We start from the raw sequence: 15,946 nt of genomic DNA, 5'->3' as shown, positions 1-15,946 counted from the left end.
AAACTGATACGCACTGTCTTCCAGGTCATTCACCACATTAATATTCAGTGTATTGATAAAAGATTTTTCAAATTCTACTTATTAAGGTGGTATATTGATGCTACTGTAGAATATCTGAAAGGTTGTCATCTACCATTGTTTCCTGTTCTCACGGGCTGTACTCATTTTACTAATTGTTCCATACACTTTCTACCTTCTTACTATACCATTATTTGAAGGACCTTTATCAAATCACATGTTCTGCTGCCAAAAGTTGTCAAACATATATGAAACCTTTCTCTGATGCATATGGAGGCCATATAAGGACAAGTGTCGTTTTTGGACTGGATTTTTACTATTAGTTCGTGTTGTCTTAGCACTTATTGTATCCCTAGATATTGATATTGCTGTTAGCTTGGATATGTTAACATCTATTTTAGTTGTGATTATCTTTATGTATTTTCCTTTGAAGGGAATATATCAAAAGCTTCCCTTGGTCTGTCTGGAGATTTTCTTTATTCTTAACCTTATTTTATTGTCTTCTATATAAAAACAAGCCTTTACTAATTCAAAAGTAGAACTATCAACCAAAATTTTGGTATCACTAGCTTTTGTAGTTTTCTGTTGTATTTTGTTCTATCACATGTGGGATCGATTTATAAAGTCATATTTACAAGAGCACACCAGAAAGATTTTTAAAAGATATAATATATTCTAGCCAATGAAGATAACAAAATAGATCTCCAGTCGATATCATCATCAGCTGATATGACATATTCATTAGTACCAGAGTTACGTGAACCTCTGCTTGATGATGAATACAACATTTCTTTTATGAAATGAACATGAAAATGTATTTTTAGTAGACATATTAATTGTCTTATTAATACATGTACATTATATAGTATTAAATAGAGTTTGATTTTAGATATGATTATGTTTATACATGTAGTTTTTGCTGAGTGTGTATTAACATTTAATGATTATTAGTTTTCATTCACTGATTGGTAATTGCTATTTATATTTTTGTAATTAAAAGATGTTTTATCAATAAGAGTTTTATAAAAATCAACAAATATATTGTCAATGATATTCTAAAAACATAGTAGTTAAGAATAAATTATATTGGTAATCAATTGTTATATATCACAATAAAATTTTTTTATTGATTGATTTATCAATATATGGTTATACAAGCTACCTGAGTCAAGCTTTCTTTGATGTAAAAATATCAACAATATACTGCTTTCATTGCTAATGAAGTATGACAATGGTTAAGGGCTGTTTATGGAACCAACATTTTGAACTAATAATGATTTTATTATTCATATTATGTATAAATGAATAAAAAAATAACATTCGGGAATAGATCAAATTGATTTAGCAGTCATGTAATCCAAGCTACCATCATATTTTTTAAAAGTGTAAAGGTCACTTCTTATTGTACTCACCTAGTGAAGGCTTATCACAACAAGTACAAGACACATTTAATATAATGATATGATTAATAAATAACCTTTCCATTTGATTTTGAAATATAATATTAATGTAAATGCAGAAGTTCCTTTAATGAATCCTAGATCCCCTACTTTAATATGTGATACTAGTTCAGTGACTGTAGTATATCAGTAGTAATGAGACGAGAATCACTACTGTATGATGATGATGACTAATGCTTGATTTCTTTACCATATAATACAATTGTTTTAATTCTAGCTCATAAAACTAATTATGTTTGATTTATATAACCTATATCTTATATGTAGTTAATAACAATAGCAGTATGTAATGTAAATTATAATATCATAGAAGCTAAGTGTTATTATTATTTACTACTAAATATACTGTTACTATTGTTATATTTGTTATTTACTATTAATTATAAAGATATATTTTTATATTATAACTAACTCTTATTGTTATAAGTACTAGTACTATATAGTGACATATCAATTGACAGTACAACTAGTGTACTGGTCACTTCATACTATTCACTACATAATGTGTAATATCATAATAAAGTGTGACAACGTATTAATTAGCATTGTAGTATTACTTTTATTAATGAGTATTAACAGGAACCCACAGGCTCAAAAAGGAGGAATAACTTTTTTTCAAGACACCTTTTGTAAGGGTTGTTTACTTTTCCGTTATTATATTACCAACAGTAGCTAGTGATATATTGACATTAATTCCAGGTATTGCAGTTATATTGAAGTTTGTAATAGAGCAATTTTGTATGTTTGATTCACAAAAAACACACTTGGATAGGATTTGATGACACTTTTGATAGACCTGTTTGATGAGGGGTAATGAAATTGGTGATCAAAGTCAAAGTTCATGCATTTAATGATTTCACCTCCGTACAATACATCACCAGATATATTAGCTGTATTATTGACAAAATATAAACTTTGCCTTAGAACCATTATTATAATAAGAAAGATTAATAAAGGTACAAAATGTTACGTCAAAGCTATAAACAACTTGTGACACAAAGATTCCTCCCCTGACTCACTAGCATGATTATTGACAAATGATATGTTTGTGTTCTCCTTTAGTAATAATTGGGAGAATCCATATAAAGCAATACCTCCACCATAAATGCCAGAATTGTTTACAAATGTACTATGTCCATCAAAACATTATTGGACTATTGATACTCACTAAACCAGTTGTGTTATGATTACTAATATCAATTTGATCAAAAATAACATTTTCAATGTTCATAATTGACACACTAGATTGATATTTATTAAGCTTCTTTGATACTTTATTGAAACGAAATGAAGCATTTGTAAAAAAAAAATCCTAAACTTTGAAGTAGATTGCAAGGCAATAATGAACAGTCCTGATCCATAGTATGCAGTATTGTTATTAAATATTGCAGTTACTAAACTCAATACCACCACTTCCATTATATAAATAACTGTACACTCCTCCTCCATACTGAGCAGTATTGTTGTATACAGTGGTATTGCTAAACTCAATACTACCATTTCCATTTTGGAAAGAAATGTAAACTCCTCCTCCATATGGAGCAGTATTGTTGTATATAATGCAATTACTAAACTCAATAATTCCATTTCCATTTTCTAAAAAAATAGACACTCCTCCTCCCCAATTAGCAGCAATATTGTTGTATATAGTGCAATTGGTAAACTTAATACTACCACTTCCATTATTGAAAATGATGAGGATTCCTCCCTACAGTTTGACCATTATTATTTGAAAAACAACTTTTTTCAATAATTACCTCAACATTAATTTCATTATCAACATGATACACCAAGTCATGCCACTTCCTAATGCCAATGTAAAATTTGATTTCACAATATTAATTCTGGAGAGTCTTTTAGCCTGCTCACTATAATAAATTACCACATTGGCTACATAAATGTAAGGATTTCTATTATTAGCAAATGTGGAATTAGTGATTAACACATCAAAAGCATTGTAAAGAATAAGTCCATTACCAGAACCATTCTGGACTGATAACCATTCCAATGTGACATTATTGGTGTCATCAAAGACTAAGCTATGAATATCACTTGAATTTAAATTAAATCCATAGTTTGCTATTGTTAACGATTTCAATACAACATCTGTGCTAAAAGTAAATTGTATATAACTACTGTTGTAACCATTTAACCTTATTATTGAGGTAGATTGCATAACTGTCTCATGGAAGCCTTGTTCTATATGACCCACTCCCTGTAGAGTTATATTACTTACACCACTGATCTCCAATGTATCTTGTAGAATATGAGTTCCCTCTAGGAAGTAAAAGATTGCATCATCAGTGAAGTATGATGAATAATTATCAGTATAGTAGGAGAGGTTGTGACAAAGTAGGTGAGTATGAGGACAAGATTCTCCATTAGGAGCTGCAGAGACATAATACTCAGAAGCAGTAACATATCCACTGTAGATATACAGTATAACTGATGTTATATAATAGATATGACACCAGCTCATGATGACTGCAGACTTGACAGTGAAAGATTAGATGAACAATAGAGAGTTAATGTCAAAATGATGAACAAGCAAGATAAATAATTTGTATACTGCAGCCTTTTATAAGATAGAAATACTGTAAGCTCACATCACCATACTTGTAAATATCATAGTAATTCATATCCTTTGGTAAGGACAAGGTGTTAGTAATCATAACTCTGTGGTTATTGGTTATGTTTGAAGAAAAACCTTCAAAGCTTATCTATTAGTAGTTTTGATAATTTTATAAGAATTCTAGTAACCACAAATTAAGCTACTGCAACTATGACGTTATTTGTGTGATCTAGTAATTTTGCAACTTATATTAGTTATATAGTGAAAGGTGCTTATCTTCAAAAGTCCACAATAAATGGTGTTAGTCAGTCACTATATCTCAATCATTTACTATTATATTTTTAAGAGATACATTAGTAGCACTACCAGTAGTAGAGATTAGTGTCATCAGAAGTTATGGGAAAGGTTAACTACACAATACCGTAGTAACCTGATGTGATCAGTAGATATTAGATAAAATAATAATAGGTCATATACATGTTACATTGCATACATATTATGTTAGAATTATAAGACAGGACGCTCACTTATTTTGTAAAGAAAAAGTTACTGGTTTAGTCATGAAATGAAAAACTCAATAACAATATCAATGAATAACTAATATACAATAAACAGTAAATAACAACAACGGCTCAAAGTCTGAGAAACGACTGACATAAGACGACAACGATCGAAGATGATAATACTTCTAAGTAGAACACGAGACGGAGTTTTTTTCTACCTTTTTTAAAATACGGAGATTTTTAACTAGAAGTGCGTGGGCGTACCACTACAGTACTCCCCCCCAGTGAGGAAAGGAACGGTCACATGTCCAGTCTGTTGGGGAACCTAACATGGCGCCCAGAGCGAGTAACCCTAGAGGGAGAGGGAAGGGTAACAGAGGAGGGAGGGGTAGGTATAAAGGGTTTGGCAAAATCAATTGGACGACTGTCATCGAGATTCTTACAATCAAGGTATGCCGGTTTCAATCGATCAATGGAGACAACTTCATTCTTTCCTTTGACTGCAATGGTGAAATGTTTGTCAGCGCGCTTGAGAACCTTGTATGGCCCATCGTAAGGTGGTTGCAACGGCTTGCGTACAGCATCATGGCGTAGAAAAACATGACTTGATGTCTTGAGGTCTTTATGGACAAATACTCTCTGGTTGTGTGGACGAGGTAAATTTGCTTTGAGATCTCGGAAAATGTCTTTGAGTTTGACAACACAGTTGGCAGGGTTGTCTGTGATGTGAGTGTTTGTTAAAGAGGTGAAAAATGCTCCTGGAATGCGAAGGGTCGTTCCATATACCAGTTCTGCTGTACAGGCACCAATGTCTTCCTTAAGGGCAGTACGCACACCAAGTAGAATGAGAGGTAGCGAGTCAACCCAGTTAGCAGACGAATCTGTACGGAGGGATGATTTCAGTTGTCGATGAAACCGCTCTACCAAACATTTGCACATGGATGATAGGCAGTAGTTCGAATACGAGTGGATCCTAACACTTGCATCAATTCTTTCCATAACATGGATTCAAACTGTCTACCACGATCTGTGGTGACCTTTGAAGGAATGCCAAAGCGGGAAATCCAGTGTGTGACAAAAGCTCTGGCAACCGTATCTGCAAGCATGTCTTGCAGTGGAACCGCCTCAGGCCAACGAGTGAAACGATCTACCATGGTCAATAATATGAGTATCCTTTGCAAGTGGGTAGTGGACCAACAATATCAATATGAACATGGTCAAAACGAATGTCTGGAGGGAGAAAAGTGGCAGGAGGTGAGACTGTGTGTCGATGAATTTTTGATCGTTGACAATGTAAGCAGGCTCGTGTCCATGCACAGACGTCTGAGTTGATGTTAGGCCAAACATATCGAGCAGTAATGAGGCGTTGAGTCGCCCGAATGCCGGGGTGAGATAAGGAATGAAGAATGTTGAATATGTTACGTCGAAATGGAAACGGAAGAAATGGGCGGGGTACTCCAGTTGAAATGTCACAAATGATGGAAATGTTGGAGGATGGTATCGGAATTGGTTCGAGTTTCAAGGAGGAATCTGATGCTTGATATTTCGCCAGTGTAGGATCACTCTTCTGGGCTTCAGCAATCTCTTTGAAATCAATATTAGGGAGCTGAAAGAGAGAAGTGGCATGTATGTCAATCCGTGAAAGAGCATCTGCTACACTGTTGTAGGACCCTTTTATATAGCGGATGTCAGTAGTAAATTGTGAAATGAATCCGAGGTGACGAATCTGACGTGGTGAATGACGATCAGAAACAGATGGTAGGGCATATGTTAATGGTTTGTGATCTGTGAGAATATGGAAGGTTCGACCTTCCACAAAATGGCGAAAATGTTTGATGGCTAAGTAGATAGATAAAAGTTCACGATCGAAAGTGCTGTACTTTTGTTCAGCTGGTTGGAGCTTTTTGGAGAAGTAGGCAATGGGTTGCCAATGTTGTTCTATTTTCTGTTGCAACACTGCTCCAACTGCTGTGTCTGAGGCATCGGTGATAATACAGGTAGGAGCTCCAGATTTAGGGTGGAAAAGGAGAGTGGTATTAGCTAAGGCTTCCTTAATAGTCTGGAATGCTTTGGTAGTCTGTTCACTCCATTGTAGTTCTTTGTGTGCGCTGGAAATGGTTGATAGTAAGTCATTGAGAGGTTGGAGTAGTTGGGCACAACCTGGAATAAACCTATGATAGAAATTAATGAGGCCTAAGAATTCTCTTAACTGTCGTTTTGTTGTTGGAAGAGGAAAACGTTGGATTACTTCGACCTTCTCTTGTAATGGGCGAACTCCATTAACATCAATGAGGTGGCCAAGAAATTTCAATTGATGCACACCAAATTTACACTTGGTTGGGTTGACGATGATGCCATACTCCTTGAAACGTTCAAGTACTAATCGGAGATGGGACAAATGTTCTGTGGGTGTAGCACTTGCAATCAAGACATCATCAATGTAGGCATAACAGAATGAGAAACCGTGGAGTACTTTATCAATAAAGCGTTGAAATGTCTGAGCAGCGTTGCGAAGACCGAATGGCATACGAACAAACTCAAAAAGGCCAAATGGAGTAGTAATAGCTGTTTTTGGGATATCCGATGGTTCCACTGGTATTTGATGGTAAGCCCTGACCAGGTCAATTTTAGAGAAAATAGTAGAGCCCCGTAGAGATGATGAGAAATCCTGTATATGAGGAATGGGGTAACGGTCAGGAGTGGTAACTGAGTTCAGAGCCCGATAATCTCCACACGGTCTCCAATCTCCAGATTTCTTTGGGACCATGTGTAATGGAGATGACCAGGGACTTGATGACAGACGTATGATGCCGAGGTCCATCATATGATCAAATTCAGATCGGACAACCTTCAGACGTTCAGGCGAGAGACGACGAGTACGGGCATGTACTGGTGGTCCAGTTGTAACAATATGATGCGTGACGTCATGTTTCGGGGTTTGTTGGTGAGTGAATGGCTGAACTACAGTTGGAAAATCATGGAGGATTTTGTCATACAATGAAGTGGGTGTGTTTAGGGTAGAAGAGTGGGGCTAATGGAAGGCTCATTTGACACAATTCCTTGGACACGAAAATTAGTCACTGTGTCAATCAAACGCTTGTGTCCCATATCCACCAGGAGACCATAATGGCGTAAGAAATCTGCACCCAGAATTGGAGTTTTAACCTCCGCGATGACAAACACCCAGTGGAACGTACGACGGAGTCCAAGATTGAGTGTCAATGAGCGGGTACCAAAGGTTGAGATGGGTGAATTATTGACGGCTTGGAGTGTGAGGAGGCAACGGTTGTTCTTATCAGCAGCTGTTGATGGTATAATACTCATTTCTGCACCTGTATCAATGAGAAAAGGTAATTTATGACATGCATCTACAATATAAAATAGGCGACTGTGTTCATTAAGGCCAGTAACACCTGTCGCCACTAGCGACTGGCCTGGATGTTTCCCTTTTGAGAGCAAGGTGGTTTGCACTTTTTGGCTGCTTCTCCAAACTTCTGATGATACCAGCACAAATCTGAATTAGGGGTGGTAAGAGATGAATGGGCTCGAGCTGGACTGCCTGCTCATGTACGGAAAGTACTGCGTTGAGATTTGAGAAGTTGTTTAACTTGTGCAATTTCGGCTTTCAGTTCACTAATCTCAGCAACCAGTGAGTCAGAGGGTGAAACCGTAGCTACAGTGGGTGTGGCCACTTCCATCACCTTGTCTGCTAAAGTAGCTAATTCCTGAAGACTTATTGCCTCGGCAGTCGATGCCAAAACAAGCCTGACATTTGTAGGGAGGCGTTGGAGAAATAGTTCACGCAAAAATGATGGGTCAAGTGCAGTGGCTTTATCACCCAAGAGCTGCTGCATGTGTCGGAGGAGTTGTGTCGGCTTGCGATCTCCCAACTCTTCTGTATTGAAGAGTTGTTGTAAACGACGCTGTTCTGATGCTGCTGTTCTCTGAACTAAGGCGTCTTTCAAAGCTTTAAAGGGATCCTCCTCGGGAGGTGAAAGGATGAGATCACGTACCTCAGTGGCGTATTCAGGTGAGAGAGTAGCTATGACGTGGTCGAACTTGGTCTTCGAAACAGTAATATTCCGTGTGGCAAACTGCGCTTCAACCTGGGCAAACCAAAGAAGAGGATCGGCAGGCCAGAAAGGCGGGATCTTCAGACTGACAGCATTAGTAGCCATTGTTCTTAGATCTTAGTCGGGGTCACCAATTTAGTCATGAAATGAAAAACTCAATAACAATATCAATGAATAACTAATATACAATAAACAGTAAATAACAACAACGGCTCAAAGTCTGAGAAACGACTGACATAAGACGACAACGATCGAAGATGATAATACTTCTGAGTAGAACACGAGACGGAGTTTTTTTCTACCTTTTTTAAAATACGGAGATTTTTAACTAGAAGTGCGTGGGCGTACCACTACACTGGTTTATGAGACCTAAGAATTAAAGTTCATGTAACACTGTTGCCATGGTAACTAACATGTCATTATTTTCTTTAAGAACAGATGTGTTTGAAATGAACTGGTTGTAGTGATCTAGTACACCTTCAAATATAAACAACTGATTGATAAATGAAAGTACTGACGAACAGTAATAAGTTACAGAAAACACATGTACACACGTTTATATGTGGAAATCCATAGAATAATCTAGAAGTTCTACACGTGGTTTCACACCCACAAAACCATAACATATTAGCATAATTATATTAGCATGAAAAGAATATTAAGTTAAGATTATCAAGAGTTATTGAGATACCACACTCCTCCCCCTTTAAGTGTAACGTGAGGGTGAATATCTGTCAACTGGTGGACGAGACCGGGTGGAATGTCGGATAGGAGCTGTTCCATCAGTTGAGGGATAGGACGTCCGAGGATTACAGGCGTTGGGAAATTACCGGAGAACCCATCTTGTCCAACCCACTCATCATCCACGCATGAGGGTAATTTGGTGTCTGACTCACTTGTTTCATCTGCATATGTCTTCTCAGTTGGTCTACATGTCTTTGTAAGAGTAATCCTTCATCTGTTTCAATCTGGTATGACACAGGTCCTGTAACTTTAACTATCCTCCCTGTAATCCATTTCGGTCCATGGAAATTCTTGGCATATACCTTTTCTCCAACTTCAAATTGTCTCGGTGCTCTTCCTGGAATACTTTTCTCCAGCTTGTCATTCATTCGCGCAGCTGTATCCGGGTGAAGTAGATCCAAATGAGTCCTCAACCTCCTCCCCATCAAAAGTTGAGCTGGAGAGAGTCCTGTTGTTGTCTGAGGGGTAATACGATATTTAAATAAGAACTTACTGAGTCTCACTTCCATTGGGCCATCTAACTTTGTTACTGCATTCTTGAATGTCTGTACTGCTCTCTCAGCTAGTCCATTGGACGATGGGTGGTATGGCGATGTGAGGACTTGTTTTATTCCATTGGCCGCTAAAATTGCTGGAACTCTACACTAGTAAAGCCGGAACCATTATCTGACACAATTTGCTCCGGGAGACCAAATGTAGCAAAGATGTCTCGTAATTTGGCAATAGTCGATGCAGCTGATGTAGAGTTAGTTTAAGTTTCTTAGCATCTGGTTCTTCAATCATCCCAAACTGTTTATAGCTTTTGCGTTCCTTAGTATGTATACGGAACACATTTTTTTCTTCATTATTATTTTCATAATTTCATAATGTTTCCGTATACTTCCGGAAAAGCAAACGGTTGTGGCAATTTACAAAGGTGATATCTGCAATAAAAAGTTGTACACTCATTCCTCCTTTTGAGCCTGTAGGCTCCTGTTAATATTCATTAATGAAAGTAATACTGCAATGCTAATTAATACATAGCCACACTTTTTATGATAACATATATATTATGTAGAGTAGAGTATGAGGTGACCAGTACACTAGTTGTAACTGTAATGTCAACTGATATGTCACTAGATAGTATTTGTACTTATAACAGTATAAGAGTTAGTTATAATGTAAAATGTACCTTTATAATTAATACTAAATAACAAAAATAACATAGCAATATTATGTTTAGTAGTATGTAATAACACACTTCCATGATGTTATAATTTACATTACAAACTGCTAATACTGTTAACTACATATCAAAAATAATGTTGCATAAATCAAACAAAATCAGTTTTATGAGTAAAATTCAAACAATTGTATTATATGTTAGCATTAGTCATCTTCATCATCCAGTAGTGATTCTCGTCTCATTACTACTGATACCACAGTCACTGAACTAGTTTCACATATTAAAGCCGGGGATCCAGGACATACTAAAGGAACTTCTGCTTCTTCAGTAATAGGATTTGGTGGAGGCTTCTTAAATACCCTCATGATTTTTGCAAACGGTTGTTTCAAACAAGATTTAGACAGATGATCCTAAACATGATAGAAGATAATACCACAGAATACTATAAATGATACTGATACTAAAGCAACACTTAACACTTGCCTTGAATTTGATGTTTTGTAGGTTTGTGCATTCACATAAGCTATAATCATGAGATTAAGAAAAAAAGACATCTCTAGACAAGCCAAAAGTAAATGTCGATATATTCCTGTCAAAAGGAAGTACATTGACATAATAACAAATAAGAGAGATGTTAACACATCCAAACTTATAGTAGCCTCAGTATCTAGAGACACAACTAATGCTAAGACAACACGAACAAGTAGTAAAAATCCAGTCCAAAAACGACACTTGTCCTTATATGGACCTCCATATGCATCAACTTACAAGTTCCATCATAAAACAAGTAATCTTAGACTATACAAGTTATTTTATTTATTATAATTTATTCCATTCAGATGTATTAGTGTGTGTTAATACAGTATACAGTTAATGATACATAAAATATTAATGTTATAATATGTTCTTAAGACTGTACTGTATCAGGTAGACCTGACTTGTCTAAATAAACTGAAATAAGGATGTTGTATAGCAGTCTTTGCTGACATTCTCTTCCCAAGATTATAAACCAACATTTGCTGATATTAAAGACACTAGAATTAAAAAGGATCATTGAACAATAACTTACCATTAACAGGTCACAACTTGCTGCATCAAGTTGAGGACAAACTTGTTTTATTGTCTTTCCAATCCATTTAGGAAAATTTGGTAGTTCAGTTACATTAGGCCATGTTGTATCATTAGGTGTACCCAAAACCCTACAGTGGAAATAGTTAAACCAGTTTATAAAACCTGTTTAATAAACCTGAAAATTTGGAAAAGTTGATCAATTTCAGAGTCTCCTTGAAACAAAGGTTTTTTATTAGACATTTTAGCAAAATATACAAGCTATACTCCATACATCAATGGGACAAGAATATCGTGCTGAACCAAGTAAGAGTTCAGGGGCCCTGTACCACAGTGTCACTACCTGTGTAAATTAAAAATGGGTCAGTGTGTGTGTGTGTGTTTGTGTGTGTGTGTGGGAGAGAGAGAGAGACAGAGAGAGACAGAGAGAGAGACCGAGAGAGAGAGAGAGAGACAGACAGACAGAGAGGGACAGAGACAGAGACAGAGAGTTGATATTATTTCGAGCCATTCTATTAGTGAATATAATCATATTCTGTTCACTTCACAATACTCACACACTCTCCCTTACGTCACAACATTAGGATTTTGAACTTCCTTCAATATCGAAATCTCTCTAATAGCTGTACTGGGTACACCTTCTTCCTTGCTCTCAAGACGTATTTTCTTCAAGGTCACAAACTTACCGCTAGCTTTATGTCTAGCCTTTAAAATAAGTAAGAAATATAGCGTGAAAGAAGACTTACCTTGTAAACAACGCCATAAGTCCATTCTCCAATCTTTTCAATCTTTGTATAATCATCTATATACATGACTGCTCTTTTTAAGATAGTTTCTTCTCTATAACTTGGCCCTGCTCAGGTAAGTACTGGCGCTTCTTCTTTGAATTTTTGCTGACTGATGTAATACTTCTTAAGTCAACCCTCTAAACTGTGTATCTAACGACAAGGATAATAACACTAACCCCTATGATTAAGAGTTAATTAAATACCTTAGCATTAGCTAATTCTAGTTGATGTGAAGGTCTTTCTAGTTCAGAGACAAGACGCTGTCCTTGTGATACTAACTTTTGTGTTTTCTTCTCTCAAACTTGTCATCTTATCCTGTACTATGTTAGAGGTAGGTAGAGCTATACAGGAGAGAATAAAGGTCACATGACAATGACATCATCAATCACAAATGAACTAGTAATTCGTGGACTAGACTGTATTGGGACAACACCTCTAGTAACAGGACCTACTGGAGGTGAGAGATATGTCACAGACAGAGGTGAGGTGGTCTTGTCCATGAGTAATGACTACAACTGGAACTTTTATTAACTAGAAAAGAATATTTAAATTTTTAGAATAGATTTGTATACAATTCATTATTAGACACAATTTATTAATATTTTATTAAATACATTACCAATTATATTATTGTATAAACAATGTACTTACCAGTTCACAATAGCCAGGAGTAGGCTACCACACAACACAGTACACAAACAGGTTAAAAATATCTAGGGTGTGGTCTTAGTTAGGTGGGGCTGAAATGGAAGAGCATCAGTTCTTTAGAGATAGATTGTGTTCACTGACTCCTAATGGACGACCAGCTAAGAGACCTCAAAGGATTGTCTTAAAACTGACTCAGTAAGTGAGCAAGAAAGTTTCTGTAGAGATGAGGTAGTCATTGTAGTGTAGACCATAGTCAGTTTCACAGCAACAAGGACAACATCTTTATTACAAACTAACTTAGACAAGAAATGATAAAAATTCCAGCGCAGTTCTTTATATACTTCAAGCCCTCGACCAATCAGATTCGAGTATTTGTCTGCTAGCAATCTTTAAATAACAACAATTCGCAAGTCCAGTATATACTATATAAATAGCATTATATCTTATATTGTTAATATAACTGTATGTCAGTCAATATTTGAGATAGAACTTTCTCTATGAACACTCTCTCTCTATATATATAATCTAGCATTACCTTCTCTAAGTGAAAGGACAGAAATGCCAGTTATAATTCATACATTCACTTCTCTGCAAAATGTCCATATATGGTAATATTATTATAATAATCACACATAGTACAATAACTATTATAATAACCTTACTACTAAAATTATAACACACACTATATTATTGTATACAATTAAATGGTTTCATTGAAGTCTGTTATGATCTCTGACATTGTCGGACGTTCTCTACAATTCTCCTTCAAACATCGCTCAATAAGAGCTTTAAACGTTGGTCGTCTAATACTGTTAATATGAAGTTGTCTCTGAGCTACCTCAGGAATACGACAGATCATCATTTCAATTAAGACAACACCATAACTGTAAACATCCATTGCAGGAGAATGGTCTTTTGGTACACCAGCTTCTGGAGCAGAATAAACTGGATTACCTGGATTGACTGTACAGCCAATCATTGGTTGAAGATTAGCCGAACCATAGTCTGATACCTTGGCTCTCCACCCACCACTAATTGGCTGAAGAAGGACATTAGCAGTGCTGACATCTCTATGTAGTATTGGGTCTGGTTTAAAGAGGTGGAGATAGTTGAGACCACAGGCTATATCTTGACTGATAGCTAAAACAGCATGATAGGGTAGAGGACCAGCTTCTAGCTCTTTGCGAAGACTAGTTGGCATTAGTTCTGAGAGGATGATAGGAGTACCCACTTTAGTGGCTCCTATGAACTGAAGGAGATTAGGATGACGTACTCGAGCAGCAATCTCCATTTCTCTTGTAAAAACTGATATGTTATATGGTGACAAGATAACTTCATAAAGACATTTGGCAGCTACTCTAAGGCCACGAAATTTGGCCACCTTGACTTCTCCCCCAACCTCCTTTCCCAAGAACTTCGTCAGTCATCTCAATCTCCTCCTTCCTCACTACCCAGTGAGACTGTTGTTGTAACTGTTGAACTTGTTGTTGTAGAGTGGCATTAGCTTGACGTGTTTGTTGAAGAGCAGTAGTTGACTCTTGGAGTTGTTGACGAAGACCTTGTTCAATATTATCATGTTGTTGACGATAATCATCATGTTCTTGGTGAAGGTCCTCACACTCTTGACGTAGTACTCTTTCTCTCTCTTCACTATCTTTCTCTCCCTGTAACTGTTGTCTTTCTCTCTCTTGACTATCTTGTAGCTGTTGTTGAAGTAATCTTTGTTCACGTTGAAGTGTAGCTTGAGTTTGTTGTTTCTCTTGAAGTTCTTGATGTAGTTGATGTAGTTGTCTTTCTTTTGTTTCAAGGTCCTCTTGAAGAGCTCTTGTCATATCTATCTGCTGTTGTTTGGTATCTTGTAGCTCTTCATTGGTAACTTCAAGTTGTCGTGTTAAACGTTGAATTTCTCTATCTTTCTCTTGTAATTCTTGACGTGATGAAGATGAAGGTTGAAGACGTGTAAGAGATTGGACAGTAAGTTGAGGTTGTCCATGTCTCTTCTGTTGTAGCTTAAGTTGATATTCTTCAGTAGATGTCAGGTTAGTTATTACATCTCCTACAGTCCACTGGTCACCATATATACTACAGTGAAAGATATAGTATGTTACAATAGTATTGAGTTATGAGACTAGTTTGTAATATTAACAGTTAGTGTGTCTATATCATTAATAGACAGTCCTTACTAAGTTCTATCACTGTAGTATCATTGAGTTTACCACTACAATATCCTCCAAATTGTATTACCCATACAGTGGCAGGTGACACAATACATAATGAGAGGGAGTGGGTCCATCTCTTAGTCACTGACTCTGGTATATTGAGCTATAATATGGAATATAGTGTACTATATGACATTATAATAATGATGTTATGATATTATTACAAAACTAGTCATTATACATGTAACATCAGTGGATACATGTACTCTAGTAACAGACTATAACTTTGTATGAACTGGTAGAGTTGACATGTTACAATACTTTAAAACATGAACATAAGTACTTATGTACAGTCTTCAATAACTGAATTATAACTATAAACAAATCAGATATATCAATAGACTATACTATCATAAATGTTAATATACTATAGTGTCAGGACTACAGGTATAAAACCAGGTCATAAAAACAATAACTATTATTAATTATAAATTTTCTATAGATGAGGGTTATTTTCAGAGGTCAAAGTTCAAATAGTCACACTTTATTATATCTCCTCATATTGTAGATCATAGACATTAACTCACTTTGTGTTAGTGTTAGGTCACATGATAACTAGTAACTAACCTTTGTCCATGTCTTTGTATCAACGTTAAATAACCAGCTGTCACCAATACTAGTAGGATATCCACCCACCATCATCACATGTAGGTCACTGATAATAATGGTAGCATGACCCAATCTACTC

The 15,946-nt window shown here is 36.1% G+C and overlaps 2 protein-coding genes across 2 annotated transcripts; both read right to left on the bottom strand.

The window, feature by feature from the left end:
- Window positions 1–4,853: 4,853 nt before the first annotated feature.
- LOC121391462 lies at window positions 4,854–5,552 on the bottom strand. Its single transcript, XM_041523090.1, has one exon. The coding sequence runs from the start codon at window positions 5,550–5,552 to the stop codon at window positions 4,854–4,856; it is 699 nt and encodes a 232-aa protein (XP_041379024.1).
- Window positions 5,553–13,739: 8,187 nt separating this feature from the next.
- Window positions 13,740–14,330, bottom strand: LOC121391461 (integrin-linked protein kinase 1-like). The gene has a single exon (XM_041523089.1). It carries the CDS (start codon window positions 14,328–14,330, stop codon window positions 13,740–13,742), a length of 591 nt encoding a protein of 196 aa, XP_041379023.1.
- Window positions 14,331–15,946: the final 1,616 nt, after the last annotated feature.

This window comes from Gigantopelta aegis, unplaced genomic scaffold (genome assembly GCF_016097555.1).
Source record: "Gigantopelta aegis isolate Gae_Host unplaced genomic scaffold, Gae_host_genome ctg2497_pilon_pilon, whole genome shotgun sequence".
Taxonomy (NCBI): domain Eukaryota; kingdom Metazoa; phylum Mollusca; class Gastropoda; order Neomphalida; family Peltospiridae; genus Gigantopelta; species Gigantopelta aegis.
Note: the sequence above shows the minus strand (reverse complement) of the source record. Positions and strands in the feature narration are given on the sequence as shown.

Excerpts from the sequence above, each read along its gene's own strand:
- LOC121391461 (XM_041523089.1), bottom strand. The coding sequence starts at position 14,330 with ATGGAGATTGCTGCTCGAGTACGTCATCCTAATCTCCTTCAGTTCATA.
- LOC121391462 (XM_041523090.1), bottom strand. The coding sequence starts at position 5,552 with ATGGAAAGAATTGATGCAAGTGTTAGGATCCACTCGTATTCGAACTAC.